This window comes from Ammospiza nelsoni, chromosome 25, assembly GCF_027579445.1.
Source record: "Ammospiza nelsoni isolate bAmmNel1 chromosome 25, bAmmNel1.pri, whole genome shotgun sequence".
Taxonomy (NCBI): domain Eukaryota; kingdom Metazoa; phylum Chordata; class Aves; order Passeriformes; family Passerellidae; genus Ammospiza; species Ammospiza nelsoni.
Window position 1 is genome coordinate 7,295,789 of NC_080657.1, and position 19,865 is coordinate 7,315,653.

The 19,865-nt window shown below is 44.0% G+C and overlaps 1 protein-coding gene across 3 annotated transcripts; it reads left to right on the forward strand.

The window, feature by feature from the left end:
• Positions 1-774: 774 nt before the first annotated feature.
• On the forward strand, positions 775-18,354 carry TRNAU1AP (tRNA selenocysteine 1 associated protein 1). Of its 3 annotated transcripts, none has more exons than XM_059488791.1 (10): positions 775-903; positions 3,635-3,711; positions 3,829-3,926; positions 4,651-4,750; positions 7,215-7,267; positions 7,891-8,022; positions 11,429-11,548; positions 12,992-13,154; positions 14,050-14,083; positions 16,414-18,354. In XM_059488791.1, exons 3-10 carry the CDS (start codon positions 3,841-3,843, stop codon positions 16,548-16,550), a joined length of 825 nt encoding a protein of 274 aa, XP_059344774.1. In that variant the 5' UTR covers positions 775-903; positions 3,635-3,711; positions 3,829-3,840; the 3' UTR covers positions 16,551-18,354. The 3 variants fall into 3 exon arrangements, with proteins under 3 accessions (XP_059344774.1, XP_059344775.1, XP_059344773.1); XM_059488792.1 differs by having other exon boundaries at positions 784-903; positions 3,635-3,717; XM_059488790.1 differs by lacking the exon at positions 3,635-3,711 and having other exon boundaries at positions 810-903.
• The last annotated feature ends 1,511 nt before the right edge of the window (positions 18,355-19,865 follow it).

Below are 19,865 nucleotides of genomic sequence, written 5' to 3' on the forward strand. Positions count from 1 at the left end.
CTCTACAACAACAAAAAACAAAAAACACCAAAAAAAAAACCTACAAAAAACCCCAAAAACAAGTCTTTGGCCTTTCAGCATTGTCAAAAACTGTCCAACTTTGTAAACCCTGTGCCATCTCTGACAGCAGTGGTGCCTTGAAGAGATGACCAAAGTGTTTGTCACAGAATGGAGCTGTGTCAGGGAGGGTTAGGTTGGATAGCAGAAAAAGGTTCTTCTCCTAGAGGGTGCTGGGACACTGAGCAGGCTCCCCAGGCAATGGCCATAACTGCAAGGCTGCCGGAGCTCCAGGAGCGTTTGGACAATGCTCTCAGGCACAGGATGGGATCGTTCGAATGTCCCGTGCAGAGCTAAGTGTTGTTCTCGATGATCCCGGTGTGTCCCTCCCAACTCAGCATATTCTATGATTTTTTTTCCTGATATCTGAATCTCCTGTCTCAGATTAAGGCCATTTCCCCTTGCCCTCTCACTGCGGGCACTGTAGAAGAGACCGCTCCCCACCGCACTCCAGTGTCCCCCCGGTGGCTGCAGTTGCCCCAACGGGACCCCCGGGGTGCCCCAGCTCCCCCCACCCTCTGCCCCGGCTCCCTCCCGCGGCTGTCGCTCCTCCTGCCGCCAGGGGGCGCTGCCGCGGCAGGGGCGCCGCTCTCTCCGCCCGCCGGGGCCGCGGAGGAGGCGGCGGGGCCGGCCCGGGCGGCGGCGGGAGGGACCGGGGGAGGGACCGAGAGACCGGGGCACCGGGGGTGGGACGGAAGGAGGGGCGGCGGCGGCGGGGCCGGGCCGGGCCGGGTCGGGCCGGGCCGGGCCGGGCCGGGCCGGGCCGGGAGGTGGAACGCGCGGCCCCGCGGAACCCGCCGCGGGGCCTGCGGCAGCAGCATGGCCGCCAGCCTGTGGATGGGGGACGTGAGTGTCCGGCCGGGACCGCGCGGCTTTGTGCGGGGGGCGACGGGGCTACAGGGGCACGCGGCTGGGCCGGGGGGGCGCGGGAGGCACTGACCGGCTGGTACCGTCACTGACCCGCACCCGCGCAATGACTGACACTCTCCCACCGACCGACTGACACCCTCTCATTGACACTCGCACTGACTGACACTCTCACACCAATTGATGCCGTCCCTCTGGCACCGTCACGCTGGCTGTCTGACACCATTACAGCAACTGACAGCCTTACGCTGGCTGACTGACACTCTCACTCTAACGCCCGCACAACAACGGACAGACTGATATCCTCACAGTTCTGACACCCTCACTCTGACACCTGACACCAGCTGACCCTCTCCCTGACCGACTGACCCCTTCACACCCCTGACACAGCCTCACAGCCCCTCACACGTTCAGACACACCTGAACTCCCCAAGTGACACTCACATCATACACTCCTGTGCATGCTGACATGCTCACCACAGGCTGACACACACTCAGACATAAACCCCAGCTTGACAGGCTTATTTGTGAGCAGTTACACACACACACACACACACACACACCCTAGAGTGACCCTCATTGCCTGCCTGCAGCCAGGTCACAGCGAGACTTTCACCAGTGACACTGGTGATCAGACATGCATGGGCAGCGAAAAGTCTCACAGCTCCATACTCTTAAGAGGCACTTACTCCCATACTCACAGCGTGTACACTTGCATGCTTCAAGGATTTATCTGATGTTTTACATGCTCAGCTGCTATAGGCAGTTACATGCTTACATTGTGCAAGGCATTTACACATACTCATGGTTGTGCTGCTAATTGTGCTCACACTTGTAGGCACGTTTGTATGCACCTGTCCAAGATTATCCCTCACAACCTGCCGCCTACATGCACACCTGTGGGTGCACTTACGCCCTCATAGGGATTTTTACTCCCCTACGTGCACGCACGTTCAAAGCATTTGTACTTCCTGCTAGGTCCCTCATTCCTGCCTGTGTGCGTACCTGGCAGAAAGAGCAGCTGTGTGAAGCACACTCACAGGGGCTTCTTCACCCAAGAGTGTCTTGATGCCCACTCACGTGCACACTGTAGGTACACTCACAATTATGCACAGCCCACGATGTCCCTTGTGTGCCCCTCATACACCTTGTGCCCCTGTGTCCTTTACACTCACTACTGAACACGCACTTTCACACACGTGTACTCACCCCAGCATGTTGTAGTGCTCTGGCACCCAGCTGCACTGCATGTGTGTGTGTGCTCAATGTGTTGTGGTGCCTGCATTGCTGCCACTGTGGTACACTGTGACACACACATGCGGTCCCACTGCTGCGTGCAGTGTCTTTGCTATCTGTCACACACTTGTACACACCTGTGTGCACTCCACTATGCATGTACAATGTCACAACTTCTCTGCCACCTGTTTCTTGGATGCAGGTGGCATCTTCCTTCAGCCCCTTTCTTGCAGCTCACACCATCACAGTCCTGCTTGCACGTAGTGTTCCTCATCTCTCACGTGTGCACACAGCTCAACACATCCCTGAGAATCCCACTGGGTACTTCTCTTCACACACACACTCAGCACACCCACGTTATCAAGGTGTCATCCTCTACCTGCCTCTGCTTGGGCATGGAGACTCTGGAGTCTGTTCTCCCTTTTCCCCACAGAGAGGGTTCTCTGCCACCTCTCTATGATAAAGCCCATCTTCTTTTTCATCACTACTCTCACAAGCAGGCCGTGGCTCTTTGAGCCATATGGACATATCCAAGCAACTGGTTGTGTTTACAAATACAGCTTTCCTGTGCACACACACAGCCAGGATCACCCTGCATGGCACATCTGTGCAGGGTGGTGCTGCCTCTGCGCCTGGGACAAGTCAGTTGTGCTTCACACTCACCTCCACAGAGCATCTACTGCCTTTGACACGTGCAAGTGCAGTATGGTCACCTTCTTTCACATACTGCACAATCTGTCACACACGCAAGTGGTGGAGCCACCTGGTACGTGACAGATACACAAATACTTGAGGGCTGTAGGTTACCATGAGCCACCTGTCTTACACAGGTAAATACATGGAGCTGTATATATTTTATACATACATTTTTCAGCTCTATGTTACTTGTCACACACACGGCTCCCCATTCTAATTTTGGTTAGTTCCCTCCTCCAGTTTCTGTTATACACAGAGGTGCCCTGTTCACCCAGGCTCTTCGTAGTATATTTGATCCAAATTCCAGCGCCATTTCCTACTTGTCAGTACCTTACACCACTCAGACACTTGCTCTCCAGCATGTTCACATGCACTCTTACCTGCACAGTGCGGTCCTTCCCTGTGACATGAACGTGGTCAGTGCTCCCATGGGCAGGATGAAGCGTAGAGCTGCTGTGGGACGCGATTCCAGGGTTTCCCCCGAGTGTTGCCCTGGTATAACCGGGGTTGTGCAGGCAGACACAGCTCTGCAGACCCCTGCCGCAGCTCCACGGGGCAGTGTCACCTGCCACATGCCGCCCGGGGTTGTGCCACACCGTGTATCCACAGTGCTGGCCCAGCCTTTGCTTGCACCTGGGGAAGGAGCCTGCCACCTTCTCCCCTGCTCCCTGTAGGAAATGCTCAGTTTGTTGCTGTATGTTTCTGAGTGGCTTTTGTCCTTCTGTGAAGCTCCCTTGTTCTCTGAAATTCATGCTGTCTCTTGGGTTCCACTTTGCAGACTGTTGAGCCTGGTTCATGCATGCCTGCTGGTTTTGAGTGGCATCGACCCTCTTAAATGAGTCTTCTTTTTGAAGTGTAAGGGTAAAATCCTTCTCAATAATGTTTTAACGGCTTAGAGGGAGACTTTGACACATATATTCTCTTTTTTGTAGATGCCCAAATCTAACTTTCTTTCTCTTTTTGCTTTTATAGCTGGAGCCCTATATGGATGAAAACTTTGTTTCAAGAGCCTTTGCCACCATGGGAGAGCTTGTACTGAGTGTAAAAATCATTCGAAACAGGTTGACAGGGTAACTGTTTCTGTTTGTTCTCCGAGTGTATTTGGACTGAAGCCTCGCTGTGGTCCATCCATATCAGAGTGAATTTTCCCTTTGAGTTTCTCACCATTGCTGCCACCAATATGTGAATATTGCTGAGAGCAATGGAGAGGGCACTGCTGGCTCTTCAGCCTCCCCTCAACAAACACGGTTTGGTCCACATCCTGCAGTGCTCCAGCACTCAGCCAGAGCAGTGTATGTATCTCATTCCATTCCTCTGGCTCTACACCTCCCCAGGCTTTGGTTGCTAGTGTGTAGTACAGCTATGTGATGCTGGCAGAGGTGGGAAGTCAGACTCAGAGCAATAAGAGAACCTTTAAAGTTAATTTGAAATAAAATGAGTGATTTATGCAGAATAAAATAGTTTCATTCTTATTCGTTATTCTTTTAAGTGTTGTAATTTCAGTTTTCAGTCGTTTAAACTTGGGTGGGCAAATTGATAGTCAATGAAAGTGGGAAGTAAACTGTAAGCTAAACAATTTTCTATGTGCTTATCTACTTGACTTATGGTAAGTAGGGGCTGTCTCTTGAGATCCGACTTCTCTTAGGTAGCCAATATTTATACTTTAGAAAGAAGCTCTTCTATGTATTGCAACTATAGCAAATTTCTTACCAGTTATGTAAAATACAGCTTTCCTCATCAAATGTGTTTTAAGTTTATAACTTTTGTCTCTTCTCTTCTGTGTTGTATGTTCAGAATTCCAGCAGGCTATTGCTTTGTAGAATTTGCAGATCTAGCTACTGCAGAGAAATGTTTACACAAAATCAATGGAAAACCACTTCCTGGTGCTACACCGGTAAGTAAATGGGATCAGCCAGTTGAGAACCAAAACTTGGTAGGGACAGATAGTGTAGATTGTGTATTTTTAATGATTACAGATAATTCAGTGGTTAGCAAACTGGGATTCGTCTTTGCTTCAGAATTGAAGTTATGACTATAAAACTGCTAATGTTCTTGCTCCAAAAATTGTTGAGAAAAAACAGTGATTTCTTTGTGACTGTCTAGATAAAATTCAAGTGTAGAAGTGTTGTGGGGTGTGATGTTTTTTATATCTAACCATTGCTGCTGTTACCAAAGTTGGACTAATCAGAAACCTGAGAAGAGCAAGGAAGAAATTAGACTGAGTATAGTGTATGTCTGCCTTAATTCTTCCATCTCTCTCGTTTTGTATAATCATGGAGTCACAGAGTGGTTTGGGTTGGATGGGATATTAAAGCTTATCATATTTCATCCCCTATCATGGGTAGGAACTCCTTCCACTAGACCAAGTTGCTCTAAACACCATCCAACTAGGCTCTGAGCATTTTCAGGGATGAGGCAACCTGAGAATTTAGCTGTGTGTATAGAGGATGAACTTGCAAGTTTACACTTTCTTTTGAATAGCATTGATTGACAAGAGAAACATGACTTTTAATTTTGCATTGTTCTTGGCCCTTAGCAAACAGAGGTTACTCAAACCTCTTTAGAGTGGAGAACAAGACAGAGTATTGAATAATTGCAGTGGATAACTAGCATCTCTTCTACATAAAAGCTGGGTGGTTAGAGAGAAGAAGAGGAATAGGCAGAGAGGCTAATTTTAGGATGTTGACTTGAATATGTGGTAGATTAAAATGGGACGGCTGACACAGCTGTCTGTTGTACCCACAGGAGTTGGCTGCAGTAAGCTGGGGTGACTGATTCATAAAGCAGCTCTAGAATCACCTCACTTATGGTATGATATACAAAGTCAATGGATTCCTATTTCAGAGTAGTTAATACCCGGAGGAGACTGGGAAGTTCGGGTTGAGCTATTCAGTCAACATTGCTGAGAGGGTGACGTGCCCTGTTAAAAGGAGTCGATGAGAGGCCTGGAGATATCTGTTTCACGTGTTTGCTCATGATTAAGGCAAGCTGATCATCCTGGATGCTTTCTGTAGTCACTGGAGAGACAAAGAGAGCAAGGAGTAAGATAATAATGGAAATCTGGTTTTGGGAATACCCATCTTTCTTCACAGTTTTGTTCAAAACACAGTGCTGTGTGGAGGGATGATTTACATAACACATGGAGAGAACTACAGATGTCAGGCAGAGATACAAAGCAGCCCAAATCAATGCACTCAGCAGGCAACTGCCCAGCTCATCCTTTGCGTTTATTTTATTTACAGAAAACTTGAGTGTGGCTCATGCTTTTATTTCTTTTTAAATACTGAATCAGTCAAGGGAATAACAGAGAGCCATGGTGCTGGTGGTGTTTCTCTTTTCCAAGCATTGGTGTTCACAGTTCCCATCTGAGTGGCAGTACTCTCAGGTGTCTTGTTGATTGTAAACCCAGAATATTGCAATGAAGAGCAAGATCCCCCCCTTCAAAAAGATCTACGTGCTTCAAAGTGGAATCTAAATTTTGTGTTAGCTTGTAAATAATCCACAGAAAGTTGTGTAGTACTGTGCTCCAGAGAATGCAAGCATGCAAGGAGCAGGATTATAGTCTAGAGTTGAGTCTGTGCTCTATTTCCCAAGAAGTATTTACCTGATTTTGAGGGAAGGAAATCCATCATATGAGGGCTCTTCACTGTACTGAACAGGTACCCTGATCTTTAGGGCATTTCTGATTGTGATCTGAAATCCTGATTTTAGGATCTGAAATCCTGATCCTGAGATTAGCCCCTGGTCTCTAAGAGCTGATTCAAAGATCTTGGTCTCCTTAGATCTTGGTCTAAACTTAGATGTAAGTTGGATAAAAGTTGCTAAAAGTCTGGTAGGTGGGGGACAGAGAGTTCTGCATGTGCCAGAGGGCACAAATCTGAGCTGCTGCGAAACTTATTTCAAAAATAAATTCAGATGCAAAATTTAAAGAGGGCTCCAGTGTCCAATGTAGTTCTTTCAGAACCCTTTGAATCTTACTAAATGTCCAGAACCAAGTATTTAGCCACACTTCCAGACTCAGGTTGATTCCATTTTCCAGTGTGTTGGTTTCTGGTCTGCTAGTGTTTGTGTTAAATCACAAAAGTCCAGTAATGGTACTGTCATTTCATTTTAAGACCTGAAAATTGGAAGAAATTTAACATTTGTTGTTTCTACCTCTGTTTACATTTTTATTTTCATTATTATATCTGTACTGATGCTAAATAAAAACGTGCTTGTTACCTTAACTGGCTGGCATGAAGGCATTGAACATGTGTCAGCATTAAGTTGTATTAAATCAGCTTATTGTATTTTTCCCTAATTGCTTGAATTCACATGACAACGTTTGAATGTATGGATTCATTTTTGCCTTGTTTCAGGCGAAGCGATTTAAATTGAATTATGCAACATATGGAAAACAGCCTGATAACAGGTAAGTGCTCAATATTTAAATATTACTTTTTCCTGCTTAATGTCCCTCTATTAATTGCCTTGCAAAAAGTATTCAGAATATGTAAACTCAAAGTTCATCACTGCCAGTCTTTTGTAGAAGGAAGAGAACTTAGACTGCCAGTTTTGTGTTTTGCACTCTGTGTGGCACAGCAGATTTATCCAGTGTCCTTTAAGGTATTTAAAATTTGTAGCATCAAAGTATCTAATTCATATATTATAATTTAAGATCTATATATTATAATTTAGATCTGTGTATTGGAAATAGCATATCTATAAATGAGATATTTTTTCTTGCCATTTTAGAAATCGGAAATATCCTGTGAGTAATAAGCTTGGAAATAATCTTTAAATAAAAAGCAGTATTAAGTTGATTGGTTGTGCTGCTTCAATTAACTTGAAACAGCAGTGTCAATCAAAATTTTAGTTAAGCAGCTTAATTAGTGGCATTTAAATTCTCAATTAAATGGTCTTTTAGTATCATTCTTCTCTGAGTTCAGATATTTAGGCTAAATGTTAACTGTCACTACTGCACTACTGTCACTCAGCATGTCCCTTTTTTTTTTCTTAATGATTATATTTAAGATGTTCTTTTGATTTCTTTAGTCCAGAATATTCCCTTTTTGTTGGAGATCTGACTCCTGACGTGGATGATGGGATGCTGTATGAATTTTTTGTTAAAGTTTATCCATCATGTAGAGGTGGAAAAGTTGTTTTGGACCAGGCAGGAGTATCCAAGTAAGTTGTCTTTTATTCACTTTTTTTTTTTTTTACTTCACATGTTGCAACAGGAAATATAGAATACAGCAAGGGGAAAAATATTCTTTTAGCTTAGATTTTAGTAATCTTAAAATGTAGTGGTTTTGGCTGTTCAGTCTGCAGTTTGCTTGAGTTTTGATAGGCACCATGGGTATTTTCACTCCTCTGTCAGTGTGAGGCCCTTTGTGTGTTATTGCCCTTCTTAAAATGATGAAAAATATCTTAAGTAATCTTGAAACACTCTCTTCCTGGAGTCTTGTGTGGAATTATGCTTTACAAACTTCAGGCTATTGAGTGCATATTCCTGTGAGAGCTGTATGTGTTTTCTTTCAAATAGGGTAGGGCACACAAAGCTATGATTCACTGTCAAGTTCTCAGTAGCTGCCTTATTTGTCTTTTCTGAAAATGTCTTGCTAAAAGTAGGTATCAAGTGGTTGGATCTCTTAATGTAATTAAAACATTTTCTAAATAGCACAAAATTAAGCTGTATTTTCCAGGGAAGGAGCAGTTGGTGAGCATCCTTGTTTTCGAAGCAGAGCATGGCTTCCGTGAAGCACAATTTTGTGATATAACACCTCTGAGAATGTTGGGATAAGATATAGTTATGGCTGTAGGTCCCTCCACCTTCTCATATGTGGTTTCTTAGTCTTAGACGGGTTGGTTTCTGGAGGTCTCTGGTCCAGCTTCTACCAGGACTGTAGCCAGCGCTAGATCATATCATCCATGGATTGTGTAGCCTGGAAAACCTCCCAGGATGGAGTTAATTCAGGCTGTCTAGGCAGCCTGTTCCAGAGCTGCACTTCTCCCCAGTCATGAAGTTCCTCTTCATGTGCATCTTGAACCTCTTGCAGAGCTACTCAGTCTCTCTGGCTGTTGTGTCCTCATGCTGTCATTACCACCTCCCCTGGGACTGACGCTGCTGGGCTGGGCTCTGTGTGCCTTCTGCTCCTCCTCAGTGTAAACCCCACAGTTCCTGTTGTGCTGCACCTGCTTCAGTCTTTGTCTGTAGAACAGGTGTTGGTGCTGCAGGTTGGACTATTGCTGCAGGTTGGGTTTGGGAGCTGTGCATAGGTGCAGACCTCAAGGAAAGGTAGCTGCTGGGTAGCTTCCCAAGCTGTGGTAGCTTGAGAAGCTGGGGAGGAGCAGGGACTTAAGAGTCCTGTTTCTGGGAAGAGCAAAGCTGTCTCCCGTGGCAGTGCCAGAGTGTTGGTGCCAGGGGCTTTGTTGGGACTTGTGCAATTGCTCAAAGCTGAGGCATCTGCAGGTGTCAGTGTGATGTGAGAGAGGAGCTTAGGGTTGTGGACATGCCCAGTGAAGTCCTGGCCCTTCCAGCCAGGGCTGGTGGATCAGGAAGGCCTCCTCCCAGTGCCTCTTGTCCAGACAGGAGGGGAGCTTGGAGCATGGTGCTGTGGTGCTGTGCCTACTTCTCTGCTTTCTGCTGAGGGTACAGGTGCTGGGGCCTTCCAGACTTCAGGGGCAGGACAGAAGGTCTCCAGGGAGGTCCTGGCCAGGAAAAAATTATTTCTTTCCTCACCAGTGGTTTAGCCATTGGTGTGGACAAGCTAAATGTGTGGAAGAGTTGGAAGAATCAGTGTCTGGAAGACTTGGAAGAATCACTGTCTCCCTTGCAGCGCCCAGCATCTATTCCTGTACACTGCATCCATCTCTATCCGTGTCTGTTTTGGAACTGCCAGTCTTCCCAGTTTCTCTTACACACTCCTGGTCCCATCTGAAAATCTGGAGGAGTCTTTTGGCAGCTTAGAAACTTAGTTGGGTTTGTGTGTGAACACCTTAAACTGACTTAGAAGTTGACTTTCACTGGATTAATTTGCCATAGTCATTTGGCAGAGGGCAAGTTAAATGAACGTCGGTCTGTGTAGAGTTTTGCTTGTGTTTAATAATCTAGTTTCTATGTAGATAAGTCTAAGCTTTGATCTGGTCTTTTTGTGAGGAGGATACATCCATACCTGTGTGTGTATATGTATATGTATTTTTATATATATATATATATATATATATATATATATACATATAAATAAGATATTTATATATCTTGTGTGTGGAGCTTGTTGTGCGAGGTACTGCCTTTTCTGGGGCATGAACTGCTCTAAAATAGCTGCCAGTGGGGACCTCCCTTGAGTAGTACATGATGCTGCTTTCAAAATAGGACATAACTTGGCATTTAGCAGTTCCCACAGAATAGATAATGCACTGTAAGTTTACACCCTTGTTATGGCTCATTCTTTTCCCCAGGTAGACAAGCCCTTCCCTCCCAAACTTCTTCCTTTGCTTAGATGGATTCCTCTTACCCTCCCACATCTAAGTCTTTGATCTTTCTGCTGTGTTAGGCAGCCCATCCCATGATGGGATCCTGGCACTGCCCTCTTGGATGCTGTTGCATTGCTTCTGACTCACTACAGCATCAAAATCCCATGCAAACAGGACTGTTGGGGTTGGAAGGAGTTGGAGTTTTCTGTCTGGCTGACGTGCAGTGCTGCCACGTCACAGTGAAGGCTTGCTGCAGAGTCCGGGGGTTCTGGATTGATGTAACAGTCTTTTCCAGCCAGGTCTTATAAGCTCTTGGAGATCTCTATCACACCCGAGATAGCTCAGCCACCTCAGATGGCATAAAATTAGCAGGATGGCTTCTGTGGCAGTGTTGGAAACACAATAGTTTTAATGAAAGGCAAAATAACAAAGCTCTTTACAGAGAAAATCTGAGCCAGGTGCAAGAGGCTCTTGCTGCTGGTAAAACACCTCATAAAAGCTATTAGTTTCTTTTGTTGTCTTCTTTTTCTAGTGAATTGCTTGGGCAGGACTTTTTGGCTTCTGTCCAATTGGCTGTCTTTAAGTTTGAGGTGAAGTCCCCCAGGTCCTATGAGGTGTTTTTTTACCTAATTGAGGAGAGAAACTTCTGGACTTTTTGCATTTTTAAGGAGACAAAGGATAATTTTGTCACTCCGTCAACAGGGGGCACATTCCTACACTGGATGTACTGTCCCCCCGTTCCTCCTGTGCTTTTGAGATTATCAGTTTCCTCCAAGCAGAGATTTGGGGCTTTACCATGTCAGTTCGCACATTTCAACATGGCTTGTGTCAGCTCACTTCCAGTTCCCAAGAATCCGCTGGCACAAGAACTACATTGTTACATTGACAAGCCCTCCAAAGTACTGCCAGAGCTTGGACGTGTGGCTTCAGGCATTCTGGAAAAGCAACTGAAACGCAGAATAATTTGATCTCTCCCAAGAGCAGGGACAACAACCCTAATGAACCTTTTTGTTCACTGTGTTTCCCAAACCAAATCAGACTTCACCGTAACTAGTTTTTATAATGTGGCATTGCTCTTTGGGGTTGGTTTTATGTGAGTTTTTCTATGTCTCTGCAGAGGTTACGGGTTTGTGAAATTCACAGATGAACTGGAACAGAAGAGAGCGCTGACAGAGTGTCAGGGAGCTGTGGGGTTGGGCTCTAAACCTGTACGCTTGAGTGTGGCTATACCAAAAGCGTGAGTAGAAGAACAGCTGGACATTTATTTGAAAAATCACATCTGGTTTTAAATGCCTTTTAGTGCTTTGGGTACATGTCCTGGATGTGGCCATCACAAAATGAAAGAATACCCATGAATAAGGGGTGTATCAAAATGCCCAGGAGTTCAAAGAAATTATAACACTAGCTCAAGACTAAGCATTTTACACTGTTTTGAATTGTGTATATTGTTAAATCCGTACACGTGTGCACACACTGTAGTTAAATATGATTGTTTTTAAAATGTATGTTCCTTTGCATTAAATTGAAATAGTTTAAATCTTAACGATGTCTGGATAGCAAAGCTCAACTACCTTGCTAATTCTATTATGATGTCTACTACACATAAAACTTTTGGGGCAGGGATTAACTTTTTTTTCTGTGTTTGTTCAGAACCTGATACAATGAGATCCTGGTCTGACTTGGGGCTCGTAGCACTAGGGTAATACGAATCATAGTAATTGCTCCCTATTTGAATAATATTTAGATTTTCAGCGACCTCATAAGGCTTGGGGTGGGGGGAAAGGAAGAGAAAAGCAGAAAAAATGGTTGCATTGTGGTGAGAAGATTGATGTTTCCTTCTTCCTGCTTCTCACTAATTTCATCATTAGTAGAAATAGCTTTATGTGTGACATATTTTCATTTCCAAACAATATTTGTCATCTCATTATTTCAAATCTTGGTAGTTAGGTGGAATGATGTTCCTTGGGAATGCTGCCACTTCATAAAGTGGCAAGGAATAGAAATTTTAGTCAGTTCTCAGGGTATTTAAGTTTATTTTTTGATTACTATTACTTTGTATTTCATCAACTTTCTCAAGTCTGTGCATTGAACATCAGTTCAGAGAGAAAGGGGACAAGTCCTTGCTTAGGTTTCTGTATGACAGTGGCAGAAGGGAAAGTTTTTTTCCATTCTTACAAAAGAAAATGTGAGGTTTTTTGCCAGGCTTTAAGTCTTTAACTCTTCATGTAAAGCAGGACTCAGTGCTTTCTCTCAGAAAGTTGTAGATCACTTAAATTCATCCTCTTTACCAGACAGAAGAAGGGACTCCAGTATCTGGATTGTGGTTCAGGATTGTTCTAAACTGAAGCTCATAGTCCTGAACTCTTCCCTTCCCAAAGCCAGGCAGTGATATCCAATTAGCTCATAAAGAATGAAAGTCATGTTTATTAATGAAGACGAATATGAATACAGGAAAGGGTATTTAAATCACTTCTTTATGCAAATAATAAATATTCCTGCAGTAAATAGTGAATATATTTTCAAGACTGAAATTTGCTTGTTAGACTAAACCTTGTGTCTTTACCACATTGTATCTTAAGCTGTTTCACTGCTTTTTTCATACTTGTTCCATTTTATTGCAATTTTAAAAAATGGTTTATTGCTGTTTTATTGCTATTTTTATTCCGCTTTGTTTTTGAAGTAATCGTGTGAAACCAATGGAGTACAATCAGATGTACAACTATAACTACAACCAGTATTACCAACAGTATCACAACTACTACGCTCAGTGGGGGTACGACCAGAACACGGGCAGTTACAGCTACAGCTACCCCCAGTATGGCTACACGCAGAGCACCATGCAGGTAGGGCAGCACAAAACCACAGAGCTTGAAAGGTGGGATGGGAACATCTCATCTTCAGTTCTGAGAATCACAGAATGTCCTGAGCTGGAAAGGACCCACAGGAATCATTGAGTCCAGCTCCTGGCCCTGCCCAGGACACCCCAACAATCCCACCCTGTGCCTGAGAGCATTGTTCAAATGCTCCTGGAGCTGAGGCAGCCTTGGGACCATGACTGTTCCCTGGGGAGTCTGTTCAGTGCCCAAGCTCCTTCTGGGGGAATAATCTTTTCTGGATATCAAACCTGACCTCCCCTGACACTGCTCCAGCCATTCCCTTAGGTCCTGTCCCTGGTCATGCAGAGCAGAAATTGGAGCTGTCCCTCAGGAGGAGCTGCAGACCCTAATGAGCTCTGTCCTCAGTCTGCTCTGCTCCAAACTGAACACACCAAGAGATCTTAGTATATACCTCTTAATAATAAAGTCTTAATATCGCTACTATTTAGTGTTTAGCCCCTGGTGTGTCCTGTTGCATTATGGAGAGTATATTGCTGAGGTAAAAAAAAGTCTGGAGGACACAAAAGGTCTCTTAGTACAGTTGTGATGGTAGAAGAGTACAGGTACAGGCAGTGCTCGGAGTGCCTCTGGGATCCTTCATAAGCTTTGTTATAAAGGATAGAACACATCAGAACAGTCACCCCACTTCAACCCTGGAATTTCAAGAACTGCCTCTGATAGAAGTTTAGTGTAGGGTCTTGCCTGTGGAGTGTTAGGAATGGAATACAGGCTTAGGTGTGAAAAATTCTGTTGTAATAACTCCAGTATAAAAGTCAGTCTCTGACTGTACTAATCAACAAGCAATGCTTCCAAAAGAAAAAATAATTATCCACTGTCCTAAGGGGTTTGTTTTTCCTTGCAGACATATGAAGAAGTTGGTGAGGATGCGTTGGAAGGTATGTTTCTCAAATTGAAGTTGTCTGTATGTTCTGCACTGCTTGGAGACAGACTTTCTCATATTGGCCCTAATTTCAATTTATAATATACCTTTATCTTTGAGTAAATCTGAGAACATTTGTGAGTCACTGTCACCTAGAACAGTTGCATCCTGGTTTTACTGTTGCTGCCCCTATTCTGAACCTGGTGAGGACTGAAACTCTTTGACTTTCCCAGCACTGAGATTTTAACCTTCTGTAGTACTGAAATTGTTATCCTTTTTTTACTAGGGTTTCTTTTTCTGATATGCTACCAAGAAAAAGGTAGATATTCTGGTTTTCTATAAAATCCTGACATTTAGAGCCCAGAATACTTCATTGTGCTTTTAGTTTACAACTAAAAGGGAATAATATTAGTCACCACACTGATAAAATATTTCAAGCAGTTGTTGCTTGAAATGGGTCACTAAACCGGATTGGGGTTTTAGATACCTGTACAAGTAGCTTTTATTTATTGATGCATGAAACTATAATTTCATGCCAGCCATTCCAGATTTCTGTTTTAAGTGCAATATGCACTATGCAGTGTATCTTACTTTATTCTTAAAAAACAAAAAAATTAAAAATTAAAAATAGTAACAGATCTACAGGATTCACAGGTATGCATGATGATGTGTGTGGAAGCTGTTAAAAGCATTCTAGGAGAGCTTTCCTTTTGCTGAACCAAACATACCAGGACTAGAATTGGGATATCTCTGGATATTTCTTTTCCTGGTTGATTAAATGAAAGATTCGTACCTTTGTAGGAAACTGAATTAATGTATTGTCACTGAATCATTCCTTTTCCTTAAATCTCTTCCCCTGTAATGTGTTACAATATGACATAGCTAAAACCAAACATAGAATCCTGGAATGGTTTGAGTGGAATGGAACTTCTAAAGCCATCTTTATCCATCCACTGCCATGGGCAGGGACACCTTTCACTTAACCAGGTCACTCCAAGCCCTGTCCAACCTGGCCTTGGACATTTAAAGAAATGGGTCAACTACAGCTTCCCTGAGCAACCTGTGCCAGGGCCTCACCTCCCTCTCAGGGAAGATACATGTTTACAAACATTTTGTTCCTGATGTGTTCTAGAGTCTTCCCAATCCTTCAGCTTTGTACTGAGAGTCATTCACTGACCTTTGTGATTGCTCTGATAACCTGAGCTTTGGGTTGCTGGTGTTGTCAGGTGAGCTTTACACCCTACAGGGGTTTGGGGAGTCCATCACTGTGCATTCAGAGTGGCAGGATTGGACCTGCACGCTTGTTGTCCAGCTCCAAAATGCTTTCCAAACATTTGTTCTACATGTAAAATAGGGCTATGCTCACCATGATGCTGTGGTGCCACTGACACTCCCTTCATTCCTAGCTGTGACTCCAGCTTTGAACTGCTGGAGGCTTTGGCAGATGAGCTCTGGTGGCTGCTTGCAGCAGCACAGAATGTTCCCATCCATCCATCCATCCATCCATCCATCCATCCATCCATCCATCCATCCATCCATCCACCATCCACCCATCCATCCATCATCCATCCATCATCCATCCATCCATCCATCCATCCATCCATCCATCCATCCATCCATCCATCCATCCATCCATCCATCCACCATCCACCCATCCATCCATCTATCCATCATTTTTGACCTCACAGTGGAGGGAGCTGAAAGGAATGAGTGTCCCTGCCTCTGTTTCTGCCCTTTTCATCAGGACAAAGCCCTTCTGGCAGTGCAGGTGGCTGCACTGGGCTGTGAGGTGCAGTTGTGTGTTCCCTCCACTGGCTCTCCTGTGGGGCAATCACTGTTGTCAAAAGGGACGTGTTTTTGGATGTAGTTATTCCTTATCTCATTGCAGAGAAATTGAATAGGACTGATCGGGTCAGGTTTATGATTGGGCAAGTGCTGGGAATGTTTGGTGACTCACAGAATCACAGAATACTTGGGGTTGGAAGGACCTCTGGAGATCATCCAGTTCAATTCCTTGCTAATGCAGGCTTACGTAGAGTATGGGACACAGGAACACATCCAGGTGGGTTTGGAAAGTCTCCAGAGAGGGGGACTCCACACCCTCCCTGGGAAGCTGTTCCAGTGCTCTGCCACCCTCCATGAAAAGAGCTTCTTGTTCATGCGAACTGGTTGCTCCTTGTCCTGTCAGTGGCACCACTGAAAAGAGTCTGGCACTGTCCTCTGACACCTGCCCTGGAGATACTGAGACTCCCCCCATGTTTGTTTTAATATACCAACTTGTTTACAGGGTGTTTTTTTTCTGAACACCTTTGATGCATGACATATTTTCTGTCTTTCCTCGCATAGATCCCACACCTCATTTAGATGTCCATGAAGCAAACAAGCAGTTTATGGAACAGAGTGAAGAGCTCTATGATGCCTTGATGGACTGTCATTGGCAGCCTTTGGACACTGTCTCATCAGAGATCCCAGCTGTGTTATAGCCTCGTTGCTGAGGTGTCTGTGAGATCCTCCAGACTGTTACACTGCCCCAGATCCTGCACTTGTGAGGGGTGGCCCTTTCCCCACCCAGGCCAGGTACTCGCAGTACAGGAGGACTGTGGCCTTTCCTGTAGAGAACAAGTATTGTAGGAGCATCACGGTAACCTTTATTCATGGTGAAAATTAGAACTGCGACAGTTTTATTCCTTTTGTCTTGAAATGAACTCTTAATACTTACTGGGAATTGTAATTTATAAACTTTCAACAAGATGGCACAGGAGAGAGACTCTACTCCATCGTACAATAAAAAAGTTGGTCTTTTAAGTAAAGTTACTCTTTGCAATTTGGTTCCTGCCCATCTTTCTGCTTTGCTGCCCATTCAACTGTCTTAAGTCATTTGACCCAACGCTCATGAATGTGTTATTTCAAAAAAGATCATTTTTAGACACCACTAAAATATCTCAAAATCTTTCCAGTGACTGGGTAAGGTTGCTGTAACTTGAGCATGGGATGAAAGCTTATGTTGTGGTTAACTTAAGCTGTGATCTTGAGCTTGCAAGTTTGATATTCTTAAGCAATCAACCCAAAGAGCACGTTGGAGAGCAAAGGCAGAAAGGAGTGTTATAAAGCTTTTACCTGGTGGTATTTTGCGCACCTGGCCTGCTTCTTCACCTGTGTATGAGGAAATAATTCCCCATGAACCAGCAGTTTAAAACACTTTTTCCAGCAACCATATTTAAATGTTATTTTGTGTATCATGCCTATTTTTTTTTCATTGTGGACACACCATGATGGTCTCTTTGAGATGATGAGATTTTGTAGTGTCTTCCACTGTCCAGTCAGAGTGAAACTTAAGATCTTGCAGCAAAAACGGGTCAGAGCAATTGCCTTGATATATTGTGCAACAAATGGTTGTTAACCTGGAAAGCGGTTTTTTACTGGATGTTGTATAAGCTGAATGGACAAGCAATATATTTAAACTGATATGTTGCATTAGAGGTGAAAGTGAAAATAATAGCACTTATATACATGTTATAAGCCCTTTTTCAGGCTTTTGTGCCTTAAACTCTTGGAGAAATAGGAACAGAGAAACTACCTGTAATAAATGTCTATCCAAGGAATGGTTTGGTAACTGAAATTGCTACTGCAGAGCATTTCGTTGCCTCCCTGCCCATGTTGATGCAGAGATTTACGATAAAATTTAAATACTTTGATAAAGTTACTTCTACTACACCTCTGTTTGTGTCCATAATTATGACCTATTTGTCAGTCTGTGGTCTCTTTTTTATCAGCTGGAAGTGGGATGTGAGGGGAATGGTGATGTGACTGGAGTTAGGTTATTCCTAATGAGTGACTAGAGGAACTAGAGGACTGCTGGGCTCCTGCGTTCTCATCTGCTGTGAATTTTCCTCGTGCTGTGCCCCTGACTGTGCTGCTGTCTCACCTTCAGTTGCTCTGAATGTAAGGAAAGGAATGTTCCCTGCGTATGCCAGGAGTTTCGGAAGCAGCAGAAGTGGAAGAGAGCAGAGCTTTATATCCTCTGATACATCCACTCAGCTCAAGACACCACCTCTTCTTGGGAAGTTCAGCAGAGTGACATTGCAGAAATTATGTAAGAAGGGCATTTAAAACACTTTTTAGATCATTCTGTTACTATGCTGCCCTGTATGCCTGCCCTTCTCCTATTTTGGAGTTGTCTTTTCCTATCCCCCATGAATTTTGGCTTTTACAATGTGGCCATCCCATTTTCCTCCAGAGGATGAAGCTGCATTTATTTATCAACATAAATTTATTCTGCTGTTCTCATCTGCCTAGCATTGCTGTCTGTGGAGTATTCCCTAATGCCTGGGTAAACTCTTATCTATACAAGTCTGTCTCTAGAGGAGAGAGGAGCAGGTTATCAGGGATCAGACAGCAACCCTGTGGGAAAATCCTTTTGCTCTCTGCTTTTGTTTTGTGGTGGAAAGAAAAATGGTAAATATTTATCCAGCCCATCCTAACCCCTAATTCCTGGAAGAGCTGGGCATGTACAGACCCTTGTGAGGAATAATTTGGGAGTGCAGAAGCCAGCAGAGATGACCTGCTGACTCCTGTTTACTGGTGCTGCAGAGCTTAAAATAGCTCCAGCTTTTGTTTCAGGACAGAGGTTGATGCAAGGCTCTGGGCTTCATTCCCTGGAAGTATGAGCCAGGCTTTTGGGGTTGCTTGGGAGAATCTCAGCCAAGGTTGTTTGGAGCTGTTAAACCTCTGCATTATTTGGGTTTGTTTTGGTTTTTTTTAATATCACTTACTCATCTTAATGTTCGTTTTCAGTTCCTGGCCATTATTGCTGTGTCTTATATAGTCTTATATATAAAACGAGAGACTTTTATATGGAGCTAGAAAACAGCCACCTCCTGGGATTTGTAAGGTTTTCCTTGTGGAATCCCAGTTAAATAGAGAATGGGATTTTGTTTTTCCTGGATGGCTACAGGAAAAGCCCAGATTAATTACCATTTAGTGTCAGACAGGATGACAGACAAGGACTCCATGTAGTAAGGTAAATTCTCCTTTTATCTCTATGTGCTAAAGACAAGAAGTCCAAGGCAGATGATATCACAGCTCCTGAAAATAGCATCCATATCAGCAACAGAGATCAAGAAGCCCTCTGCCCTTCAGCAGGCAGGGTTTATAGCAAGCCCAAAAACAACTCAAAAATTCTTATTGTGTTCTTTGATGAAGATGAGATCATCTAATTTAGATTAAAGTGTAGGGACTCCAATTCTCATTTGAGTTACACAGACTGGGAATCTTCAGCAGAGCTGGAGGAACATGGGTGTTTTAGGGCACAGAGGAGTGATTTCCAAAGGGCTGAGCTCTGAGGCTGCAGGGAGGGCTCTTGCCATTAGTCTGTGTTTAATTAAAAGCTTGACAGTACACATTGGGGTGGCCTGGGGACAATCCTGACCCACTTCCAAAGGGATGAGGAGTCTGGAAGCATTTCTTTAGCAAATGATAAGAGGGCTGAAAGGGGCTGACAGTGATGGGGTTTTTTCCATGTGAGTCTGACTAGAGAAAATTCCTGTTACTTGGATCAGTTCCTGGAGACAGGTTCATATCCCACTTATTGAGACATACACAACACCCTTAGGAATTTCTCTAAATCTCTTTTGAGGAACAGAAATAAATATTTGACTCCAATCTTCCTGGACTGGCTATCTCATTACTGGCTTGTTAATCTTCAGTTTTTGCTAAACAAGATCTGAGAGAAATTTTTATGTTCCTGCCTTGCTATCTTCCAGTGATCTTATAAAGCTTACTTGATACACCCATTTCTG

What these genes read in the sequence shown, in the direction of transcription:
- TRNAU1AP (XM_059488790.1), top strand. Translation starts at nt 877, where the DNA reads ATGGCCGCCAGCCTGTGGATGGGGGAC. An exon ending in CACTTCCTGGTGCTACACCG is followed by an intron (nt 4,751 to 7,214) that starts GTAAGTAAATGG and finishes GCCTTGTTTCAG; the next exon opens with GCGAAGCGATTTAAATTGAA. An exon ending in AGTGTGGCTATACCAAAAGC is followed by an intron (nt 11,549 to 12,991) that starts GTGAGTAGAAGA and finishes TTGTTTTTGAAG; the next exon opens with TAATCGTGTGAAACCAATGG.